Here is a 21776-nt window from a genome sequence, read left to right on the forward strand (position 1 = left end):
AGGCTTCAGCTCTGCGGGCCTTCCTGGCCGAGCTCGGGCCTGAGCCCGAGTCTGCTGCATTCTGGGCAGGAGGCCTCAGCCACCAAGGCTTTAAGGAGCCAGCCTGGGCCTGGGCCTGGGACCCGTCGGGTGAAGGTGTCGCCTGAGGGGCATCAGGGGCATAGAAGACCAGCTATGACCTGGGGCTGTTCTGGGCACACACTGGGGCCCGGGCACCAGGGCTCTGGCCCCTCGGAGCCCACAGCCAGATAGAGGGTGGGAGGCACAAACCCAGCTGCTAGGCTGGCACCCTGGGGTCTGAGTGCTCAGAGGGGCAGGGGCACACAGATCCTGGGCAGGTGAGGTGACAGCACCGGCTGCAGCCAGGGTTCCTCCTCAGGCCTCCATTGGTCAGGCACAGAGCAGTACCTCCACCTCAAGGAGAGGGTCCCTCCTCTCAGCGCGCAGGCTTCGACCAGGCCACAGCGGGGCCTATATGCCGTCCTCTGGCAGGAAGAGCTCTGACAGCACAGGAAGGGGCAGTCAGGGAGGGCTTCCTAGAGAAAGCCTTAACAGAGGCCCACAAGAAGAATGGGAGTGAGCACGGGCAGGGAGGGGCTTTGGCAAGGTGGTCCCAGCTAAGGGGTCATTAGGTGGAAGGCACAGGGCAGTGTCAGCACCACCGGGGCCGGGGGCGCAGGGGCGGGTGAGAGGGAGGCCAGGCTGAGGAGCTTGGGGTTCTGTGCACCGGGCAGGGCCCAGCTTCGTGCAGAATGCAGGGGGAACGAGGCATTGCAGGAAAGCAGCAGGAGGCCCACAGGGGTCAGGAGTCAGATTCAGGAGATGTCCAGGGCAAAGGCAACAAGCTTCGGTGCTTGCTGGAGGCAGGAGGGCGGGCAGGGCTGGTGACACCCAGTCTGCAGTGTGCTCCCCAGTGTGGCATCCATCCCCAGTACGAGTGGCCTGAGGGGCCTACCGGGCCTTCCGGCTGGCTGGCCACGTGGGTCCCGAGGTGCCTGCTGGTTGCTGACGGAGGGCTCGGGGCAGGGGGCGGGGGGCGGCGCATCCACTCCTCCAGCCTAGCCCAAGGACAGCAACCTTCACACACTTCAGGGCCCCTGCCCTGGCCCAGGGTGTCGTAACCAGCATCCGGGCCAGACACTGGGGCCAAGTTGCTGGAGGTTGAATCACTGTCACAACCCTAACCACACACAGGCAGCAGCCCCCTGCCAGCCACGAGCGCGTGTGCAAGACTGGCCCCGAAGAGCGCAGGCCAGGAGGACGGGAGGCGCCGTGGGGACCGCCTGGGGCCCTCACGTCCGGCCCCAGGAGGACAGGAGAGGAGCCGAGCTGCCGGCACGGAGTGTGATTTATACCTGACTCCCCGCTCTGCCGAGGCCACAGCCCACTTGGAAGTCGGCCGGGCTCAACATCAGGCCACTTCCTGGGGCTCCCCTCTAGCCACCCAAAAAGGCCCCCGCCCAAGAGAAGCGGAGTTGCTGTGGAGCCGGGGTGTCAGCCGCCGCCAGGGATGCCCTTCCTCCGCCCCAGGGGCCAGGCCAGCCAGGAGCGAGTCTGCAGAACTGCCCGGGGCGCTTTTCGGCCTAGAGCCCCCGAGACAGGAGCAGAACTTCGGGACGAGCCTGCTGTATTCTCCCTTGAACCAGCGTTTGCTAGGCCAGGCCTGGGGTGCCCAGGGGAGGCAGCAGCCCTCTGGTCCAGAGACAAGAGAAGCAAGCTGGCAGGCCTGGCTGGGGGACAGGGTGCAGGGGGGAGTACTGGCCGAGCCCCAGGGGCTGAGTCGCAGGCAGGGGGCTGACTGAGGCCTCCGTGTGCTTCTGTGACAGGTGGCGTGGCCTGGGAACGGCAAGGTAGACCCGGTCGGCCTCGGAGGAGCGAGGACACGAGGCTTGGGCTGGTGCCCCAGGAGCACGGCCAACATCAAGGGTTGAACCGGCATCTGGGTGGGCCAGTGACAGTCTCGGGAGGCTACTGACCCCCGGTACAGGCCAGAGCCTCTGTAGGTGGCTTTCTAGGGCCAGCATCGCAGTTCTTTTTGACAAAGAGAGGCATCTGAGGCTCAGGGAGGTGGGCGAGCTGCTGAGCAGGGATCCAGTGCCCAGCTTTCCATTTGAGGATGCCCAACCGTCCCAGAGCCTCGCACCTGGCTCTGCCTCCAGGGCTTAGAACCTCCACTGTGCGTGCGGGTAAAGCCAGAGCCCGGGATGCCACCTCCTCCATGGCACCCTGTGGCCCTTGGCAGGTACAACAGAACAGGACTCAGGAGCTGGTCTCCAAGGAAGCTCTCTCTAGAGATGGGTCTTCTCCTCTCGGCCTCCCTGTGCCTGTGGCCAGGAGCTGGCCACTGCCCCAGGAGTGGGCCTCCTGCTCAGATCCTGGGGAGGCTGGGTCAGCTCTGTGCCTCTGTCCAGCCCAAGACCCCGACTGTGGGGCCTCTGGCCTGGTGTGGAAGGGGCCCACCTGGAGGCCTGGAACCCAGTGCATGTCTGAGGGGCCATGCCCCATGTCCCCAAGTGGGCTCTCATCTCTCTCTCCCCCTGGATAGAGCCCTTGGAATTCCCCCTGCCAGCCACAGAGTTTCAGAGTCCTGAGCCCAGCCCTGCCGGCCCAGCCCTTGCCAGCACAGGGCCCAGCCAGGCCCCCGATGGTGTGGAATGCCAGGGTGCTCCTCGGCAGCAGCCGTCATCCGTCATAGGCGTGTGGAGGGTGTGGATGGCAGGGCGTCGTGGGGATGCCTCCTGGGAGCCAGGCTCGCCCCCCACGTGGAGGGGGCCATGAGAGCTGGCCCTGGCCTTTCTGGCTGGAGCACTGCAGAGGGGTGTGTGCCCTCACCTTGTCTGCCTGGCACACTGGCCTCAGCCGGCATGTGGCTGCCCCAAACTCAGCCCGGTGGGGTGGGGCAGGGAGCTTCACTGGCCTCCATCCTTGTGGGGTGCTTAGGCTGAGTGCCCAGTGCCTCAGAGTGAGGCTGAAGGTGGGGACTCCGCAGCCCCATGGGCAGGGCCATCGTGCCCTGGCAACAGCTAAGGCTCTTTGCGGCGGCTGTCTTAGAGCCCTGGGCAGAGCCCCTGGAGCTTGCTCACCCCGAAACTCGATGCCTAGGGATGTGCTCTCCACGGTGACCTTTGCCTCAGAAACATGGGACAAAGATGAGTTTGATCAGGAGTCTGGGGCCTGGGTGTCTCGGCTGCCACGGAGATGGTCCACCCCTGCTCGTAGCGGGCAGGGCCACAGACCCCTGCCAGCCAGGCCGTGCCCGCTGCACCTTCACCCCGGAAACCTTTTTTCCCCACAGTGGCTCCAGGTGTGAATCAGCCCCACTTTGGGGTGTGCAGGGATACCCCCCCATAGCCTGACGCTCTGAGCTTGGTGTGGGGCTCTCTGAGGCTGACCCCATTTGCTGGGGACAGATGCTTTTGTCCTGCGGCTGCTCAGGGATCTTCCTGGGCTCCCTGGTCCCAGAAGCCCTCACTGGCCAAGGGCAGACGTGACATGGGCTGGGGATTAGACCTAAGCTGGGCATCTGGCCGTGGGCAACAGGAGCCTACCCCTGAAGGTGCGACGGAGAGAGAGGAAGGTCTTGAGATCCCCAGTTACTGCAGGGAAAGCCCTGCCTTAGAGCTGGCCCGGGCACGGCACCTGCGCCACCCACTTCCAGCTCTCCCGCCTCAGCTTGCCCGGGGGCTTCGTGGGTCCCACAAACCTTCCCTCGGGGAGCCTCGGCCAGGCGGCCAGGCTCCACAGCTCATCATAGCCTCCTTTGGAGCCACAGGGGTCTGGTGGCCTGACATGCACCGCCTGGCCGACCGCATCCACCTGGAGGAGCTGGCGCGCATCGGCCTCCTGAGCGGCAGCATTGACGCCATGGTCCAGGCCCACCTGGGAGCCGTGTTCATGCCTCACGGGCTCGGCCACTTCCTGGGCATTGATGTGCACGATGTGGGAGGCTACCCCGAGGTAAGTGTGGACACGTGAGTGTGAGTGGCCCTCCCCAGGGCTCTGGGAGCCAGCTGGGGTGGAGTAAGACAGGTCAGAGAAAGAGAAATGGGGTCCCAGAGCACCCCCTGCCCCTCCTCTCCCTGCACCCATTGCTTTGTGCTGGCCCTGGGCTGCTGTGGGCACCAGCGGGGGTGGTGGTGAGGGGTGTTCCCCAAAGTGTGCCAGCATGCTGCCTCTGGTGGCCCCCGCCTCAGGGCCTGGTGGCAAATATGTGTGCTCTGCCTGGTGAGCCCCGGGCTATGCACAGGGTGGGGAGCCCCTCCCCTACGGGGAGGTAGATCTTTGGTTCCCACAGAGCAGTGGGAACCCCAGAGCTGAGTCTTCGTGATACCGCAGCCATCGTGTCCTGCCTCTGGCTTCACACAGGCCAGGGCGGTGAGGCACTGCCATGAGGCAGCTGACCCAGGTCCCTCCTGGGACAAGCAGAGCCCAGCGCCCCTCACGGGCCTGGCAGCAGCCCCAGCCCAGCACGGCCCCATGGCCTCCTGGTCTGCAGGCCCTCCAGGCCCCCTTAGCAGGGGAGGGAGGCTTCTGTGGGCATTTCCAGACAAGGCTTTCCCCTCCCCTTCCTACCCGCTGATTCTTGAAAGGACCACCCAGAGGGTGCTTTCAGCCAGCCTTGGGGAGGCCCTGCCCCGCAGGTGGCTGCAGCCTTTCCGGGCCCGGGTGGGTGGGGGTGAGCCCAGCCCTGCCTCCTGGCCCGGAGCCCAAGGTGCAGGGGGCTGATTATGCAATCGGTGCACGCCCTGGGGCCCACCAGCCGGTTAGCCAAGACTAGGCCGGGCCTGTTGGCTGCAGGGTATTTTGAAAGCACGAAGGATGATTTTGGGGGGGGGGGGGAATTGCTCAAGAGAAGCATTATTATTCAATTATTTTTTTCCTCAAGTGTAAACAGTTAAATTTGGAGAAACAAAATCAGTTTTAATTTCCTAATTTCTATCCATCACATTGTGTACAGGGAGCCAAGAGCAGGGCCTTCCAGACATTGTTAACTGAGATTCGTTATTCATTAGTCGCCAGAGCGCTTTTTTTCCACCAGAGAAAATTGGCAGCAAACTGTTTTATCTTTTCCAGTAAGCAGCCCTTTGTGCTTGCAGAGTCTATTCTTTTGACAGATAAACATTGTAGAAAAAATATGGCTTTTCCTATAAAAGTCATTTGTTTTATTTCAGGCCTTCAGACACATCTGGGTCTCCTCCGCTCTGTAAAGGCAGAGGCCCCGTCCGGCCCGCTGCCCTGGCACAAGCTGGTGTGGACGCGGCACGGGCAGGCGCCCCCAACTGCCGCCAGGGCTTAGGGCCTGGAGCTGGAGGGAAGGGAACTCGGCCTCTCCCCTTGGGGGGAGCTGCTCTCCACAGCGCAGCCCCCGACACCCCGACACTTTGCCAGGGCCTGCTCGGGTGGCCTCCTTGGCAGGAAACTCCTGGGAGCTAATGCTCTGAAGGGATAGGGGTTGGTGGGCTGTGGCAGGGGCCTCTCCTTCTCTCCCCTCACCCACCATTGGAGGGCTGGTCCTGAAATTTCCAGAGGACTTGTTTCTGTCCAAGCCTGAGCAGACCGCCCTCCCCTGGGCACGCCCACAGAGTGGCCGGCCGGTGCCCACGGTGCCTAAGGGGGAGCGGGGAGACCTGAGCCTACTGGTTTGCCGACTCTGCTGGGCCCCCAGCTCTGATGACCTTGGGACGGAGGGAAAGGGACAGGCACAGACTTGAGATGGCCGAAGGCCGCTGGCCGGCCCCACAGCATCTCCCCTCTGAGCCCAGGGATGCATCTCCGGTCTCGCCCCTGTGGGCAGAAATTGTCACGGGATCGGGTGCTACTCCACACAGGCATCTGTGCCCAAAGCAGGAGGCATCAGGGGTCACGGTGCCTTAGTGTCCCCTCCTCTCCTCCGCCCCAGCCCAGCTCACGCCAGGTCACAGTGGTTGTGCACGAGTTCCCCTGCGTGTCCCGCCATCCCCACCCTCACGGAATCCCGGTCACAGGCTTCCCTGCTGTGCCCAGCTGCGGAGGCCGAGCCAGCCTGTTTCTGGTTACCTTACATGAACCACTAATTGAAGTCTGATGTTCTTGGCCCCCAAACAGTCAGAAATGACAGCTCTGTCTCCAGCAGCTGGGCTTCCAGCGGGGAGCTGCGAGTGGGGCAGGGCAGGCTCCCAGCCCGACCAGGAAGGCTACTTGCTGCTCGCTAGCTCAGGGGCCTGGGCTGGGGGCCGGTTCGGAGCCTCATCAGAGCCTCAGCCCCGGGGCCACGCACACAGGCTCCACATGCGTCCGTGCATGTCCACAACCGCTGGCGCTGGCAGGCCCGCCCTGGGGAGAGCACCTGTCCCTCCCCTTGGAAGGCCCCACGGAAAACCTGGGTCTCAGCCTGGAGGAGTGGGACCCAGCACTCCTAGGGCTGGTTTCCACTCAAGCTGCCTGGAAGAAACGATACAGCATGGGAAGTTCAAAGCTTCCTTAAGAGCTTTTTGGTTCTGCCGTCCATCTAGCGGGGACGGGCCTTGGCGGGGGATGGGGCCTGGAGGAGGCCGGCCGACTGGGGCAGCTTGCCCTGGGTCTGTGCACGTGGGAGTCCGTGGGGCTCCGCAGTCATGCTGGGGGTAACAAGGGGCAGGAACCGGCCAAGCCCAGAGGTATCTGCGAGAGGGGAGGGTCTCCGCAGCCCCCGGGGCCGGGGCCAGCGCCAGCGCTCCTGGATGCAGGGAGGGCTCGCCTGGCCGGCCTGCGGCCGAGGCACGCAGCCCTCCGTCCACGCTGCAGTGCTCTGAGCCCTTCCTCTCCCCACAGGGTGTGGAGCGCATCGATGAGCCTGGCCTGCGGAGCCTGCGTACCACACGGCACCTGGAGCCCGGCATGGTGCTCACTGTGGAGCCGGGCATTTACTTCATCGACCACCTCCTGGATGAGGCCCTGGCCGACCCGGCCCGCGCCTGCTTCTTCAACCGCGAGGTCCTGCAGCGCTTCCGGGGATTCGGCGGGGTGAGTGCCCACAGGCCCCGCATCCCGGCTCCCAGGACACCCGCACGCTGCAGTGCGTCACCCCATGGTCTCGAGACAAGAGCGCTGGTGGGAGGGCGGACACTTCACTTCCCCTCTTGAGAAGGATCCGGCCTGTGCCTTCCCGTGGTCTGTCAACAAGACAGATGCAGATTCTACAACCCGCCCCCCCCACCGGGCAAACAGATGTCCTCTCGCAGCAGCCTAGAGGCCAGCCCCTTCCATCCTGGGCAGGACAGGCTGCTCCTCAGAAGGGACGCCTCTAACCAGCGGCTAGTCTGACCCTCTAATCTAGTGTGTGAGGCCAGAGCTCAGAAGGAATGAGAGTGTCTGTTCTTTTTTTTTTTCCCAGAGTTTTTAGATGTGTCTGAGTAGGGGCAGAGTCAGAGTAGGGGAGAGAATCTTAAGTAGACTTCCTGTTGAGCGCAGAGCCTGACATAGGGCTCAATCCCAGGGCCCATGAGATCATGACCTGAGCCGACATCCAAGAGTCAGGCACTCAACCCACTGAGCCCCCCAGGCGCCCCTGTGAGTGTCTGTCATTGTGACGCAGGTCCGGATCGAGGAGGATGTTGTGGTGACCGCCAGCGGCATGGAACTGCTGACCTGTGTGCCCCGCACGGTGGAGGAGATTGAAGCGTGCATGGCAGGCAGGGACAAGGCCTTCACTCCCTTCTCTGGCCCCAAGTAGAGCCAGCTGGGAGTGCCCAGTGGGACCAGGGCCCCAGCCTGCCACCTGTCTTCACAACTGGCCCTCGAGTGGCGAGAGAGGGGTGCTCAGAAATCCCATGGCTGCGTCCATGTTTGAGCGTGCGGTTTCCTTGGGGGAGTGGGACTCTTTCTTAATGCTCTGCAAGATCACACTTTGCTGGAATGACGGTGGCTTTTAAAGTGCTAATGGAAAAGAATTCTGCTCTTTAGCAGCAACTAAGATGTGTCTTACTGTCATTTGTATTCTTCTGCTCAGGGAAGATTCATTTCCAGTGTTTTCTCTCAAAAATCAAATGCACAGAGTAGAATCTGCAATAAAAACTTTCCAAAAATGGTCCTTTGTACACAACTTCCTCTCTGTTCTCGCCCGGCAGCAGAGCCTGGCATGCGCGGACCTAGAAGCTGCTGGGACCCAGGGCTGGCACTACCCTACATGGTGAACCTGTGGAGGAAGAAGCCTTTTCCACGTGGCTACTGCCAGAAAGCTCGATTTCGGAAGGGGGCAGAATTTTTTGTGGCACTTAAGGCACAGTTCTGTAAAACCTGAGACTTGCAGGGGTGCCTTGTCCTTGGTGCCCTTTCCATGGGGACATGCTAGCAAAGCTGGCATCCACCCGAAAGATACAGCCACCTAGGGCAGCTCCATGGCAGAGGTGAGCCTTCTCATGTCTTCCATGTTTGCTGAGACCTTTTGTCTTCCCTAAGTGTAACCCCATGGACCGAACTCCACTCAGGCAGGGAGCGTTCTGGGGCCAGCTAAGCCCAGTCCCGGCCGATGACATATGCCTATCCTCACCTCTGCTGGCCCAGTCCCTCATCCCATGGCCCTGCCCAGGCCGGAAGCTGGGAAGCTCTGTGCCAAACCGCTCCGGGCCTGTCTCTCCACAGCGCGCTCATCCAGGAGTTTCCGAGCCAAGGTGAAGGGACACCAGAGATGAAACCCCGACAGGTGGTCAACTCTGTAGCCCAAACTAGGCCTTTTGAGATGTCACGGAAGTGTTGAGTACAAACCAATTCCTTCCTGAGGCTCTAACACAAAAGTGCTTGCAAAGTGACCTCATTAAAATGAGACCACCTCGGTTCCAAATCACCATTTATCTCGTTGACTCCTCAGACTGACCACAGCCATGTTTTTAGGTTTCCTACAGTGCACAGGCAGTCCCTAAGTTATCTGTGACCTTGAGCGGTTGGCAGTGACGGTCTTGAGTGTCAGGAGTCTCCATTCAACAAGGCTTCTCTGCCCCAGCTGCACCTGCGGGGGACACGTTCTGCCATCCGGGGTTTCGCCTGCCCTCACCCCCCTCCAGAGAAACCCAGTTAAAGCAAGGCCGGCACGCTAAAGGGACAGTTTCGTTTGTGGGGAGAAACAGAGCCAGCTGCGTCACATCTTTCCCCTTCCTTTCCTTCAGACACCTCATACCAAAACTGCCTCTTTCACATACGTTTTCTGTGACTGCCAAGCAAGAAGGTCAAATGAGTAAGGGGCAGTTCCCAGTTAACTACATGTTCTTTGTTGCAGAGAGATGCTGGGAGCATAGGTCTGACTGGTCTTGCCAGGGTCAGGGAGTCAGGAACCCCTCCAGTGGTGCAGGGTGCGGGTGGCCGGCAGAGCCCACTCTATCCCGTGTTCTGCACCCAACTCCTCACACCTCCAAACCTCTGCAGAAATGCATACAGCTTCAGAAACACCTCAGAGACCCTTCTAGAAAGCTGAAGAGCACTCAAAAAGCCTTTCTGAAACCCTGGATCTGCATATACATTCACTCTAACTAAGCATCTCCTCCGGGCCAGCGTAGTTTAAACCCACCGCCACTTTCTCCGTCACTGCCAACTGCTCTCTGAGCCTGTGGGTTCCCAAGAGGCTTCGCCTTGAACAAGCACAACTCTCTTCACGGAAAAGTGCCATGAAGGAAAGTAACAGGGCTGGCCTTGTCTTGAAAGTCAGGGGGCTAGCGAGACTAGATGAGGCATCATGACGTGAGCTGTTCGAAGGCGGCATGGAAAGAGCCTGGAAGAGCCCTGCGGTCAAAGCAAAGTAATAGGGGACAGAGGACAGAAGGAAAGCAAGTCCACAGATCAAGGGAACCACGTTACAAGGAGACTGGGTTTCCCTCTGGTTACAGTGGGAAACGAAAGAAGGTTCCAGAGAGCAGGCAGTGGTCCAAGGAGACCAAGTCCGGGCAAGAAGAGATGATGGTTCTGTGCAGTGGGGGAGGGAGGGGAACACATTTCGGGAGTAGAAGGGAAAGGTGGCGGAGCGGGAAGGCCTGGCCAGATGCCCCTTGGCTTCCAAGCCCAGGTCTGCACCCCGGGCCCTCCGGGCACCGCTGCAGAGCTTCCAGGCCTAGAGCTGCGGGAGGAATGTATGGGGCAGTAGGAGATGACCTGGGGCTAGCAGTCTCCTCTGAGTACGTATGTGCACGGTGCCCATAGGCTCTAGATACTCCCCGGCAGTGACCAAGAAGGTCCGAAAGTGCTTTTGCTGAAATAAGAGTTGTCACCTTCACAAACCGTCTCTACAGAAAATTTCCCAAGACAAACTGTTTATGGGCTTCCAAATTACACCTACTTTGTAAAAACAAAATAGGACGTACTACTCACAGAAATAATTACTGCACTACAATTGCCATTTAGATGCAGTAGGTAGAAACCTATTTCCCAAGACATGAAAATGGCTGAAGGATCACAGAAGAGTCTCTAAATGACATCTTCCCTTGAAACACTCAAATCAGCATGGATTCAGTATTGACTCGTTCATTTGTAGAGACACTCTACAGCACCACGTAAATGAAGATGAGGTACACGCTATAAATTGTGCTGCTAGGGGAAAGGCCTTACTTCGACATTGCCATCTGCTTCAAAGCCTCAAGCACTCATTTCTCCTGCCACTGTGTGAATGCAGACCACACACCGAGACATGACGCATCCAAGCCGGCGTGCCAGCCACTGCCTTCTCTACCCTAGTCCAGGCTTCCGAGTTAGAGACCACCAGACAAAGAACAGCCCTGAAGAGGCACTCTATATTCAGAGGAAATGATGTTCCTATCCAATCAGGGAAATCTAGGCTTGGACAAAAGCCCCTCTTGCTCCCTGCCCACCCCCTCACGCCCCCCTCCACCCGTCAGTGACCTTCACCCCTGCCCTGGGCTGGGAGCAGGAAAGACGGCTGAGCCTGCCTGCTCTTCAGAGCTCCTGGACATCTGGACTACTTCCTCGGTGTATATGAACAGAAAGAAACCCACAAGAAAATACAGTCATTATTCCAAAGTTTTTTTATTTCAAATTCATTAAAAGAAATAAAATTATATTTAAAAAAATAGAGTAATCTCACAAACTGAGGAAGGCCAGGAACACAAAGAACAAGGTAAAGGACTTTTACCTGAGAGGCAACTCTAACAGCTATAGAATGGACTTTCTCCTCCCTACCTTCTGTCAAACAGAAAATTGCTTCCTATTCTAAGGCATCGAAAAGCACTCTGAGTGCTAACTGGGCTGTTCGGGTACAAAGTTTCAAGCCCTCTAATGGGGACTGAGAAACATCAAAAGCTGATTTAATACCAAATATTAAACTGCACATACTACTTTTTTATGTAAATTTCAGGATTTCACACTCGTGACCTAAATTTCAAACACCTGGTCATAAAAAATTGCTATCTTACTACGTCTTGGTAAGAATGTCCAAAGTATCCTAGCTCACATTCCAGTCACTGCAAGGGGCCAGACAGTGGAAGAGTTGCTCTGATCTCACCTCCTGCTGCCAATACCACCCAGAAAGCACCCATCTCGGATGACGCAGATGCAGTTAGACATTTACACTAAAGCCTAATTCCTAAATCAAGGGACCTGCCAGCAAAGGCAGATCAAATCCTAAAGGTTCACATGTAACCTACAGAAGTTACAAAAGTCAACTTCTAATTCCCAAAGCTCTAAATCTACCCATTCCCCATACTTGGTTTCCCTCAATTTGATACTGAGAAATCTATCAAACTGCAAACTTTCATTCCCAAACACTTCAGTAAGACAATGGTTAACATTTTTGTTCTATGCATACATGATGGCTTGTGCTAAAGTTCTGGTTTGCATAGGTAACAGGAAAGCCTGAATCAGTTTTTCCTAAAGTTTCAATCTGTTCGGATTTGAAATTTCGAGTGCACACCACTGATGATTTCCCTAATGCTCCTTTTCCAAGATGGGTAAGTCAATTCGTATAATTGGTAACCATAAATTCCACAGGGACATCAATTTCCGAAAGACTTTTTTTTTTTTAAATAAACAAGAGGTAACAATGTCTGTTAATACCTTTACAGGTACTTAAAGATTCAAGTGGCCTAACTGCACCTCTACTTAGGTTAATTATATAATATCAGTCGGCTATTAAAGATTCAGTAGGATTCTGTGGGTTACCTCCCAGTCAAAACATCTATCGACTGAGAAGCAGACTGATACTCCAGCCAGAGTAAACTGGTGTTGGACCCTAACAGAAACCTCAATCCTGTCTTCTGGCCCTCCGGGGAGCTAACCCTCCCGGGACAGTGGCTCTCATGAACAACACTGGGTTCCAGTCACATGTGGAAGAGGCTCATGGCCTTAATAATGGCTTTACTGAGTTGCAGGTCACAATGGTATTTCCACTGGCCCAGAAGAGCAAAGACAGCAGTCTTGCACCAACCCAAGGGGACAACTTCTAGGTCCTAGTAAGAAACAATATGGCCAAAAATGAAGTGACCATGTCCAAATAAGATACCTGGTAACACAAACTTTTTAATCAGATGTGACTCTTGTCTCTTGTCACCAGCCCAGACACATACACACAGTAATACACAAAAGTCAACAAATCTGAGCTAGGATTGTGCTTTTAAAAAAAAAAAAAAGAAAGAAAAAGAAAAGAAAAGAAAGAAATCAACAAAGACAATCAAAACCACCAACACTGACATAAACCAGACCTGCGCATCCCAGACTTCAGTGACGGCCATTTTTTAGTCTCAACAAAAATGTCAATATCCTGAGTTTTACCAGCATTTTCTTTCTAAAATAATTTATGGGACACAAAAGCATACAAATGAACAAACAGAAGCAGTGGTACAAAAAGTCTACAAGAGCCCACTAACTAGAAAAAGAAACATCACAAAAACAATATAAAAAGATGTATTTAAGTGAAATAAATTAAAGGTTAAACCTTACACTTTCAAGTTTTCTTAGACTACTATTTTGGGAGACGGCATAGAGTTGATGACATATTTTTCTAATAATCACTTGGTTAGGATCAAATGCCAAATGATCCTTCACAAGAAATTTATGCCTTTAAAAATCATGGCCCCATTTCAGATATTTAGACACAGGAGAAACTACCTAAATCTCAATCTGTAAACTGTTAAGGCATTTGTTTACTAACTTGACTCTCAAAATGGTATTTTAAAAATATTTACTTATTTGACCACCATCTACGAAATAAAAATTACGATATACAACTCTTGGGGGTTTTTTCTTGCTAGAAAATAAAATAATGCCGATCCAATAACCCAAAGGTATCCCAAAAGGATAATTCTAATATGCTTTACTGTTATTTTTAAGAAACCTATTTGCCTAATTATTTGTATTTTTAAGCCAACTGGCTGAATGCTGCCTTTAAAACGCAATGGAATTTACTTAACCTGGCACCAATACTCAAAAACTTACACTTGTTGGGGGAAGAGAGTACTAATTAGGCTAAAACAAGGTTTATGTTATACATAAAATCACTCCAAATTACAAAGTGATTGATTTCTATAGCCCTAAGGATTTTTAATACATAATTTAGAAAAACAAATCACAAAACAATCAACATAGATGGCATTCAACTTTCCTTAGTCTAATTAATCATCTCCAATAAAACCAAGACCCTTCTGCAGGACCTGCCAGTTCCCCCTTCCTTCTATCAACCTACAAAAGAAGCATTTCTTGGGAAGTGAGCATTTATTAAGAACATCAAGGTCCAGGGGTGCGTTTTTTGTTTGTTTTTTTACCATATACCTTAAAAATGTGTTTTCTCCACACAAAAAAATCCCTATCATTTAAAACTAGATAATTCAAATTACATGGCTAACATTTTTAAGCTAATCAACCCTTCAGTGCTGATCCTGGAAACAACCTTCAGTGGATCTTTGAATAATGGAACGAGACAGTGTTCGGCCATTGATATGAATGGTATAGGCAGTCACACCTTTAACGTTCAAGCCACGAGTCGTGAAGTTTCGAAGAGGTGAGGTCTACTGGCCTGCATTATCGGAAGCTGTTGTATTTTCAGTGCTAGTGGGTTGCACGTTATCTGCAAGGTTGTGTGCGTGCTCAAGAAACAAATCTTTCAGTACGCTTAATTCCTTAGTCAGCAATTTAATTTTTGCTTCCAACCGTTCATTCTCTTCTTTGAGCTGATTCACTCTCTGCAGTGTATCCTGTGCTTTCTGCTTGCTTTTCAACCGGCTCTTTTTCACAGCCATGTTGTTCCTCTCTCTGCGCTGACGATACTCATCGCTGTTGCGATCCATGGGCGAACTCTTTTTGCTTTGCTTGCTTGGAGGCACGGCTTTGCCTCCTCCCCCCGGGCCAGCAGGCACCAGCTGAGGAACCTGCTGTAAGCCGCTGGCATGAGCCTGAGTGTGAATAACACTTATCCCTGGAGAGCTGTTCTGCTGGGCTATCTTGCTCATTTGGGCTCGCTCTCTTGTGGACACAGAACAGGCAGAAATGAGAGCAAAGTGATCAATGGTTTCCACACTAAGCTGCCAAGATATCTTCACATGTACCTAGTTAAAAAATAAATTGCATTAAAATGTTTGAAATGACAAGATCAAATGAGATTAAACTTGCATGTACCTAACAGTAGGCCAACATTAATTGATTATGCTGAGAAAAGTATACAGAAACTGCCAACTGTTCCAATGTTTCAGAAATCTAAATCATTTAATTTAGAAAGGTAAGTTAGTACAGGAGCACCAGAAGGCCAAATTCAGCCCACCTGAATCCCCGAGGGTACTGCCCATCTGTGATTATTATCAAAAATGGAAGGAAAACAAAAGAATACCACTAATTAGGTAGCACAGATGAACTAATAGCACTTGGCAATCTGCCAGAGAGAAATTTGAGATGTTTAGGTAAAACACAGAAAACCTGAGTTCAATTAGGATAGAAGAGACACCTGTAAAGAAAGGGGGACAAAGTTTCAATTATTGGCTCACATCAAAACAGAATCCCACGGCACTGTGCCCGACCTCCACAACCTGCCAGGATGACTGCATGCTCTGACACCAATATGCAGAGACTGAGTCACCAAGAACTTGACTTTTCTCCCGGGGTACATCTTTATGGAGTATTACGAAAAGACTTTTTTTTTTGCTGGGGAGGGTGGGAGGGGTCTTGGTTTTTTGTTTCATTTTTAATGACCTCACAGATCGTAGTTTACACCGATTTCCCAAGTTAGCTTCTTGGTTCAGAGATCCAGAAGCTCTGGGACCTCCAGTGTGCTGCCCCATCCCACCATGCTGCTTCTAAAAGCCCTAATGATGCACCCCAAGGAGACCAAGTATGGGGCTGAAGCTCGGCAGAGAGCCTGAGCCGGCACCCACTGAACACAGCAGACACAGCGGAGGGAACACCAACTCTCCCAGGTTCCTGTGCTGCTGCTCCTAGGAATGAAGCCACAGTTTCAGAGACTAGTCATACTTGGATCACCATCAATCCAACTAGGTCACTACAACAGCCTCAAGATGTGTCAAAAGCAGACCTACACGAGCCCATACAGGATCATGAGGCCACTTCAAGACAAACTGACTCAGCAGATGAGCCATGCCTACCAAGAAATCAGGACTCTTGGAAATTTAGACAGCAGTGTTACGAACCATAGAACTATCCTGCTCTCTTTTCACAAAACTGCGAAACCTACATCAGTGGAAAAAACCTGGAGCCGGAATTATGAAATGCCTCAAATGAGTACATCTCACAGTTCTTAGGAAAAGCTCAGTTAGTAAACACCAGTAGCTTCACCCAAACCTTTAGCCAGGCGCTTCTTGTATAAACAATCTTCACTGGTCTGCTTTTAAAAATCTTTCCTTTTAAAGTCCATATTATCATTATTTTCAATTGTTTTCAAAGCCACGCATGCAGCCCTGAGTTAGTGGGTCACCTGTTCTCACTCCAAACTAAGGCAAAAGAGATAGCTTCCTTCCAAACCACAGATGGATATCTACTCCAAGTCTATCTTCAATAATAGACATTTCAGGGGCGCCTGGGTAGCTCAGTGGGTTAAAGCCACTGCCTTCGGCTCAGGTCATGATCTCAGGGTCCTGGGATAGAGCCCCGCATCGGGCTCTCTGCTCAGCAGGGAACCTGCTTCCTCCTCTCTCTCTGCCTACTTGTGATCTCGGTCTGTCAAATAAATAAATAAATAAAAATAAACATTTCACAATTTTCCTGGATAATTTATGATGTTGCCTATTTTTCCTTCCAGTTGAACAGTGGCAATTCAGTATTAATCTGGGCCACCTTACCACTGTTAGTGGCCATCTACATTATTGCTTATTTATTTGGTGTAAAGTGAACATAAGAATTTTAGGTGACTTTTAAAACTTCTTTAATACTTCTCCTGGGATTGTCTCAACTATCATGATCATGGTCATCTTATTTAACTTTTTTATTTTTCATACACCAATTATGTTTTTAATCTTTAAAGCTAATCTCTAGGGGCACCTGGGTGGCTCAGTGGGTTAAAGCCTCTGCCTTCAGCTCAGGTCATGATCTCAGGGTCCTGGGATCGAGTCCCGCATCAGGCTCTCTGCTCAGCAGGGAGCCTGCTTCCTCCTCTCTCTCTCTCTCTGCCTGCCTTTCTGCCTACTTGTGATCTCTGTCTGTCAAATAAATAAAATCTTTTTAAAAAATAAATAAATAAATAAAAATAAAGCTAATCTCTACAGACAGCTCAAAGATAACAATGATCCAAAAAACACAGAGCAGGAACCAGGTCAATTTTTGTTTTGGCTCTGGCTCCCACAGTTTTGCTCTGGACCTATCATTCCCCTCTTTGGGCCTCAATTGCCCCAACTGCAAATGCGGAACAGAGAATGTTAAGATGTCTTCTGCCTCTGAAAATATGCCATGAACTTCAGTCACTATAAAAGAGCCTTTATGCCCTGCTTTTTATTCCCAAGTCACTGAAAGCTTTTAATACAGGCTCCAAATTCAGTGATATTCATGCCCATTTTTGTACCCAAAGATACAGGAATGGGGAAGAGCTATTTTACCTCAGCCTGACTCCTCTTGCTAGGGAACTAGGCTGAACATAGCAGGTGTGAGGGAGAGAGGGGGGCTTTGAAAATGTGCCCTTTGCTTGAAAAACAAAGAGTAACTATCAAACTGGTAATAATATAAGCAAGGAAACTTGGAAACAATAAAAAGAACTCAAAAATGATTTTTTTTTAAGTTCCTCAACCAAAGCCAACAAAATAAGTTTTAAGTGAAAAATATCCATTAAGGAAAGTAAACCAAGTAAAGGGGATCAAAGGGCCAAGTGATCCAAGAAAGTTAACTCCAGATTATCAATTCTGTTTTTACACAAGCCAAATAGCTACCTTCAAAGTTACACATTTCACAGTTTCCACTATCACTTATGCTTTTGTTCCTTCCACAAACATTTACTGAGCAACTACAATGGGGGAAAAAATGAGTTTATTTCAAATCTGGATATTCAATCATAAACAAAAGTCTGGCTCCTTTGTGGACAAACACTATTCCAAAGTTCATTCTACAGGAAGTAGGGTGGTGCCTCGTTTCCTAGCATGTGAATCATTCAAGCAGGGAGCAGAAGACAAACTGAAGATCAGTAGTTCTCAAAGTGTGGTCCCTGGACCAGCAGCAGCAGCATTTGGGAATTTGTCAGAAATGCAGATTCTCAAAAAAAAAAAAAAAAAAACCAACAACAACAAAAAGAAATGCAGATTCTCAGGCTGCCCCCCTAACTCCCACATAAGAATCCAGAGCTCTAGGAATAGGGCTGAGCAATCTTGTTTTAAAGGGCCCTCCACACAATTCCGTTGACACTGAGGTTTGAGAGCCAATGCTGCAGATTAACAATGGATCTTTAGAAAGACGGTCCACTGGGCAAATTTTTTTAAAATTCAGATTTCTTAATTCAAGTAATGTTTATTCAAATCAGTAACACACTGAAAACTCAGAAAGGTTAGAATGAGTAAAACAAATTTCTCTCACGTTTCATTTAGGAAAGCAAACTTGTCAAGACTTTCCTTAATCCTCCTGTCATTTCTTTTTTGATGTTATGGACAACCAGATATTCCTCCCCATGCTCCCCAAAATAAATTCTCAACTCAAAATTTCCTCATGAGCATCTATACTCCAAAATATTCACAGATGTTTCTCCCTTACTCCCAATCTGTACAATCATCGGTATCTGACAATTCTACCCATCCACCTTCCAAAAGAACTTCCAAGCACCATCCCTCTCTGTCCTAACACCACAGAATTACCTCAGGCTGACATCATCTCCCAGGGGCACTCATCCCCTCTGGTTTAGCAGTGCACCCTCCAACCATGGTCTCCAGAGCAACTGAGCACTCAGACCTGCCCCGGGGTCCAGCATCAAATTGAAGGTATTCACTCCCCGCCCAGCCCTTGCTCCTTATGCTTCTTCACACCGTGGTAATACCGAACAACTACCGATCCCTAAATGGTCACGCTTTCTTTTTTCTTTGTGTGGCTGTCCAATCTGTTCCCCTAGTTTCTCTGTCAGTGTCAGCTCTATAGTGTGGCTCCCTGCAGACCAAGCTAGAGGCAGGACTCTGTCTTCATATCCATATGCCCAGCACCTAGTGGAGGGCCAGCCACAGAGTGGTGGGTGCTGGAGAAATACCTGTCCAATACTGGCTCAGAGGTGAAGAGAAAACATTTATTTTTATAAATGTCCTATATAAAAATGAGATTCTCCAGCACTGAAATCTCTTAAAACAACCACAATTAAATCAAGAGTGTTAGTAAGATCGTAGTCTTCCTACCCTAAGTTCTCGGTTTTTCTTAAAGGTGGACAGGAAAATAAGAATACAAGTCCACTTGCTACTTCGAGTGCCCGGTCTACACAATGAACATTTCTTGTCTGGTCTTTGCTTCATTTAAGAACCTTTATTTTCTATTTTGCCAGTTATGTGTTCCAATGAATAACCTCAAGTTCTTAGGTACATGTTGCCAAGGTCTGACAACTCTGTACTTAACGGGATGTCAAGGTAAGCAAAGTCAATACATACCCAAATGAGCAGGATTTCTATTTAGCTGCCAGTGCTTGCTTTATGACCCAACACCGGGCTCCATGAAGGAGGGTACATCCCTTCAGGAAGTACATGAATGATCCACTAGAGTATGGAGAAAATGTACGTTCATTTGTCTTTTTTAACATCATCTTTTTAATCTACTTTTGGTAGGATTTACAACATACAAAAAAAAACAGTACACACAGTGTTTATAAATATACCTCTAAAAGGAAATTTTACTCAAATAAAAAAATTCTTGGGACGCCTGGGTGGCTCAGTGGGTTAAGCTGCTGCCTTCGGTTCAGGTCATGATTCCAGGGTCCTGGGATCGAGTCCCACATCAGGCTCTCTGCTCAGCAGGGGGCCTGCTTCCCTTCCTCTCTCTCTGCCTGCCTCTCTGCCTACTTGTGATTTCCCTCTGTCAAATAAATAAATAAAATCTTTAAAAAAAAAAAAAATCCTTTAACCCATAGGGCTGGAAAGCCAGAAAGGTAGGAGACCAATGAACCTACAAGAACCCCGTGGAAACACTCGCTCACAAGAATATACAACAGACCCAGAACTGCAGCTACCCACGTTTACCATTACTGTGATCAGGTGAGGCAATCCTAGACCAAAAGACCAAATTCAATCCCCTGAGGTCCTATTTGTCTTCACCAGGGACTCACCAGGTGCTGTTTAAATCCCTACAGGTGAAACCACCTCTCCAAAATTAGACAACTGCTGACGGTCATGATGTGCTCTGGAGAATTTAACGGATACTTTGAAAATATGAAATCGTGTTTCCTCCTGTTTTTCAGGCAGGTATTAAAAACGACTGAATCAGACGAGTGCACCCACCAGAAGCAGGAATCAAGAAATCGAAAAATCCTTCAGCTCACTGGCATCGTGTAATTACTCAGCCTTATTTATAGGAAGCTTTTTCAGAAACAGAGAATCCGCTTTAAGAACAGCTCTTCCCCAATATTGATCAAGTGGTAATCGCTGACCAGATTTTTAAACTTTCCAGGATCAGGAACTTTTAAGATGCAGAATTCCTTAGTAGAGCGAGCCCTTACAGTATTTTCTTTCCAAAATTTATCTGGGAGTCGCGTTATCCTATCTGAATTTAAGGGCAAACTCTTTCACGTAAGGATTCGCGGAGTATAGGCTCGGGGAGAAAACTACCAATTTTTGGTGTAACCCACTCACCTGAAAACCCTTCTGAAACCGACACGTCCTAAGGTGCCCGATCACAACACAAGTCTCAAACACAAGGCCAACGGAACGAAGGATTAAAAACATACAAGCTCCCGCGGGAGGACCGAAGACCCTTCCCCCTCAAACATGCATTTCCATCCTCTTCACCTGGACACCTCTGCTAGCGGTCTTCTAGCCTGTGTTCGCTGCGACCGGCTCACGAAGCGCCTCGCTTCTGGCCCGTCTCTTTTCCCGGTCCACTGGCCGCACGTTCGTCTAACCTCGTTGGGCAGTGAAGTGCAGGACATTCGCATTACAGCTCCTCAAGCGAGCGCGGGATTAGTTCTGGAAAGTCACGGACTTCACCATGAACTGCTCTCCTTGCCCACTTGGACGCTCTACGAACTTCGGAACCGAAGGGTCGCCGGCCCGCCCCGAGCGGTCTTGGAGGGGCGGGCAAGACCCGATGTGGCACTACAGTGAGGGACGGTCCACCTCCCGCTGCTCTGGGGAACACCCCGTATCCCCGGGGGCCAATAACGCGCCGGGCCTGTCACCACGGCCCGTTTCTCCAACAGACGCCGGGTTCCAGAGGGGGCACACCTCGTCCCCCGCCCCGCCCCACCCCACCCCGTCCCGTCCCGTCGCGGGCCGGCGGCGAGGGGCTCCCGGGGGGGAGCGCGGGGGTCGGTGGGTGGCGCCGCGGCGCTGGGCCGCGGCCAGGGATGAGCTCAGCGGCCCCGCCGGGTGTTGCCGGCAGGTTGCATCAGACGCCGCGCGGGGCCGCCGCCCGCGCCGCGGGCCGCGCGGGGCCTTCCCGGCCAGCCGGCCGCCTCAGGCCCGGCCGGCACCTAAGCGAGCGGCCGGCTCCGCCGCGGCCTCCTCCTCTTCCCTCAGCCCCGCCCGCCCGCGGCCTCCTTACCTGCGCCTCCAGCCCGCCCGCCCCCAGGCGGCCTCCACTCCGAGCGGCCCCGCGCGGCGCGGCCCGACGAACCCAGGCCTCGCAGCCCGCGAGTCACCGAGGTGGAGCGACGGTTACGAAACCGGCAGCCTCCGCCCGTTCCGCCGCCGCCGCTGCCACCGGCTTCCCCTCCTCGCTGGGGTCGCGCGCGCCGCCGCCGCCGCCGCCGCCGCCGCCGCCACGACCAATTGGAGCGCCGGCCTGCGGGCGACGCTCCCGCCCCTCGCGACGGGCGGCGCCGCCAGCCAATCGCGAGCGGCCTGGCTGCGGGAGGCGGGCACGTGGCGGAGGCGTTGGCCACGGCGCGGCAAGGCGCGGCGGGGCGGACGGGTGTGGCGGGAGTTGGCGGCTGCTCCTGGCGCCGCCCGCATCCTCCGCGGTTCGCGCGGGGCGGCGGACCCAAGCTGTGGGCGACCGGCGGCGAGGAGGGCCGGGTGAGAGCTGGAGGCGTTGGGGAGCTGAAGCCTTGCGAACGCAGCACCTGTCTTTGGGAGGCCCAACTTCCTGCGGTGGTTTTTTGAATCCCCGAAGTCCGTCTGTGTTTTGCCGCGTCCTCGGGGAGGCCCCCTGGGCGTCCCTCGCAGCGACCGTCCCCGGGAGCGGCCCACAAGACGCGCCTCCCGGGACTGCGGGGCACCCGG

General features: G+C 52.8%; 2 protein-coding genes across 5 annotated transcripts in view; one reads left to right on the forward strand and one right to left on the reverse strand.

Moving 5' to 3' along the window:
• The window catches only part of PEPD (peptidase D), a 108663-nt gene extending 100619 nt beyond the window's left edge, over positions 1-8044 (forward strand). The window contains exons 13-15 of the mRNA XM_004765202.3: positions 3773-3957; positions 6790-6981; positions 7553-8044. Coding sequence (XP_004765259.1) covers positions 3773-3957; positions 6790-6981; positions 7553-7690 — 515 coding nt within the window. The 3' untranslated portion in view covers positions 7691-8044. The remainder of the gene's footprint in view (positions 1-3772; positions 3958-6789; positions 6982-7552) is intronic.
• Positions 8045-10959: 2915 nt separating this feature from the next.
• On the reverse strand, positions 10960-21232 carry CEBPG (CCAAT enhancer binding protein gamma). Of its 4 annotated transcripts, none has more exons than XM_045075987.1 (2): positions 21097-21232; positions 10960-14492 (listed from the first exon to the last, which is right to left on the reverse strand). In XM_045075987.1, exon 2 carries the CDS (start codon positions 14394-14396, stop codon positions 13956-13958), a length of 441 nt encoding a protein of 146 aa, XP_044931922.1. In that variant the 5' UTR covers positions 14397-14492; positions 21097-21232; the 3' UTR covers positions 10960-13955. The 4 variants fall into 4 exon arrangements, with proteins under 4 accessions (XP_044931922.1, XP_004765263.1, XP_004765262.1 ...); XM_004765206.3 differs by lacking the exon at positions 21097-21232 and adding an exon at positions 20343-20903; XM_004765205.3 differs by lacking the exon at positions 21097-21232 and adding an exon at positions 20187-20327.
• Positions 21233-21776: the final 544 nt, after the last annotated feature.

Source organism: Mustela putorius, unplaced genomic scaffold (genome assembly GCF_011764305.1).
Source record: "Mustela putorius furo isolate JIRA1106 unplaced genomic scaffold, ASM1176430v1.1 tig00000174_pilon_pilon_pilon, whole genome shotgun sequence".
NCBI lineage: Eukaryota > Metazoa > Chordata > Mammalia > Carnivora > Mustelidae > Mustela > Mustela putorius.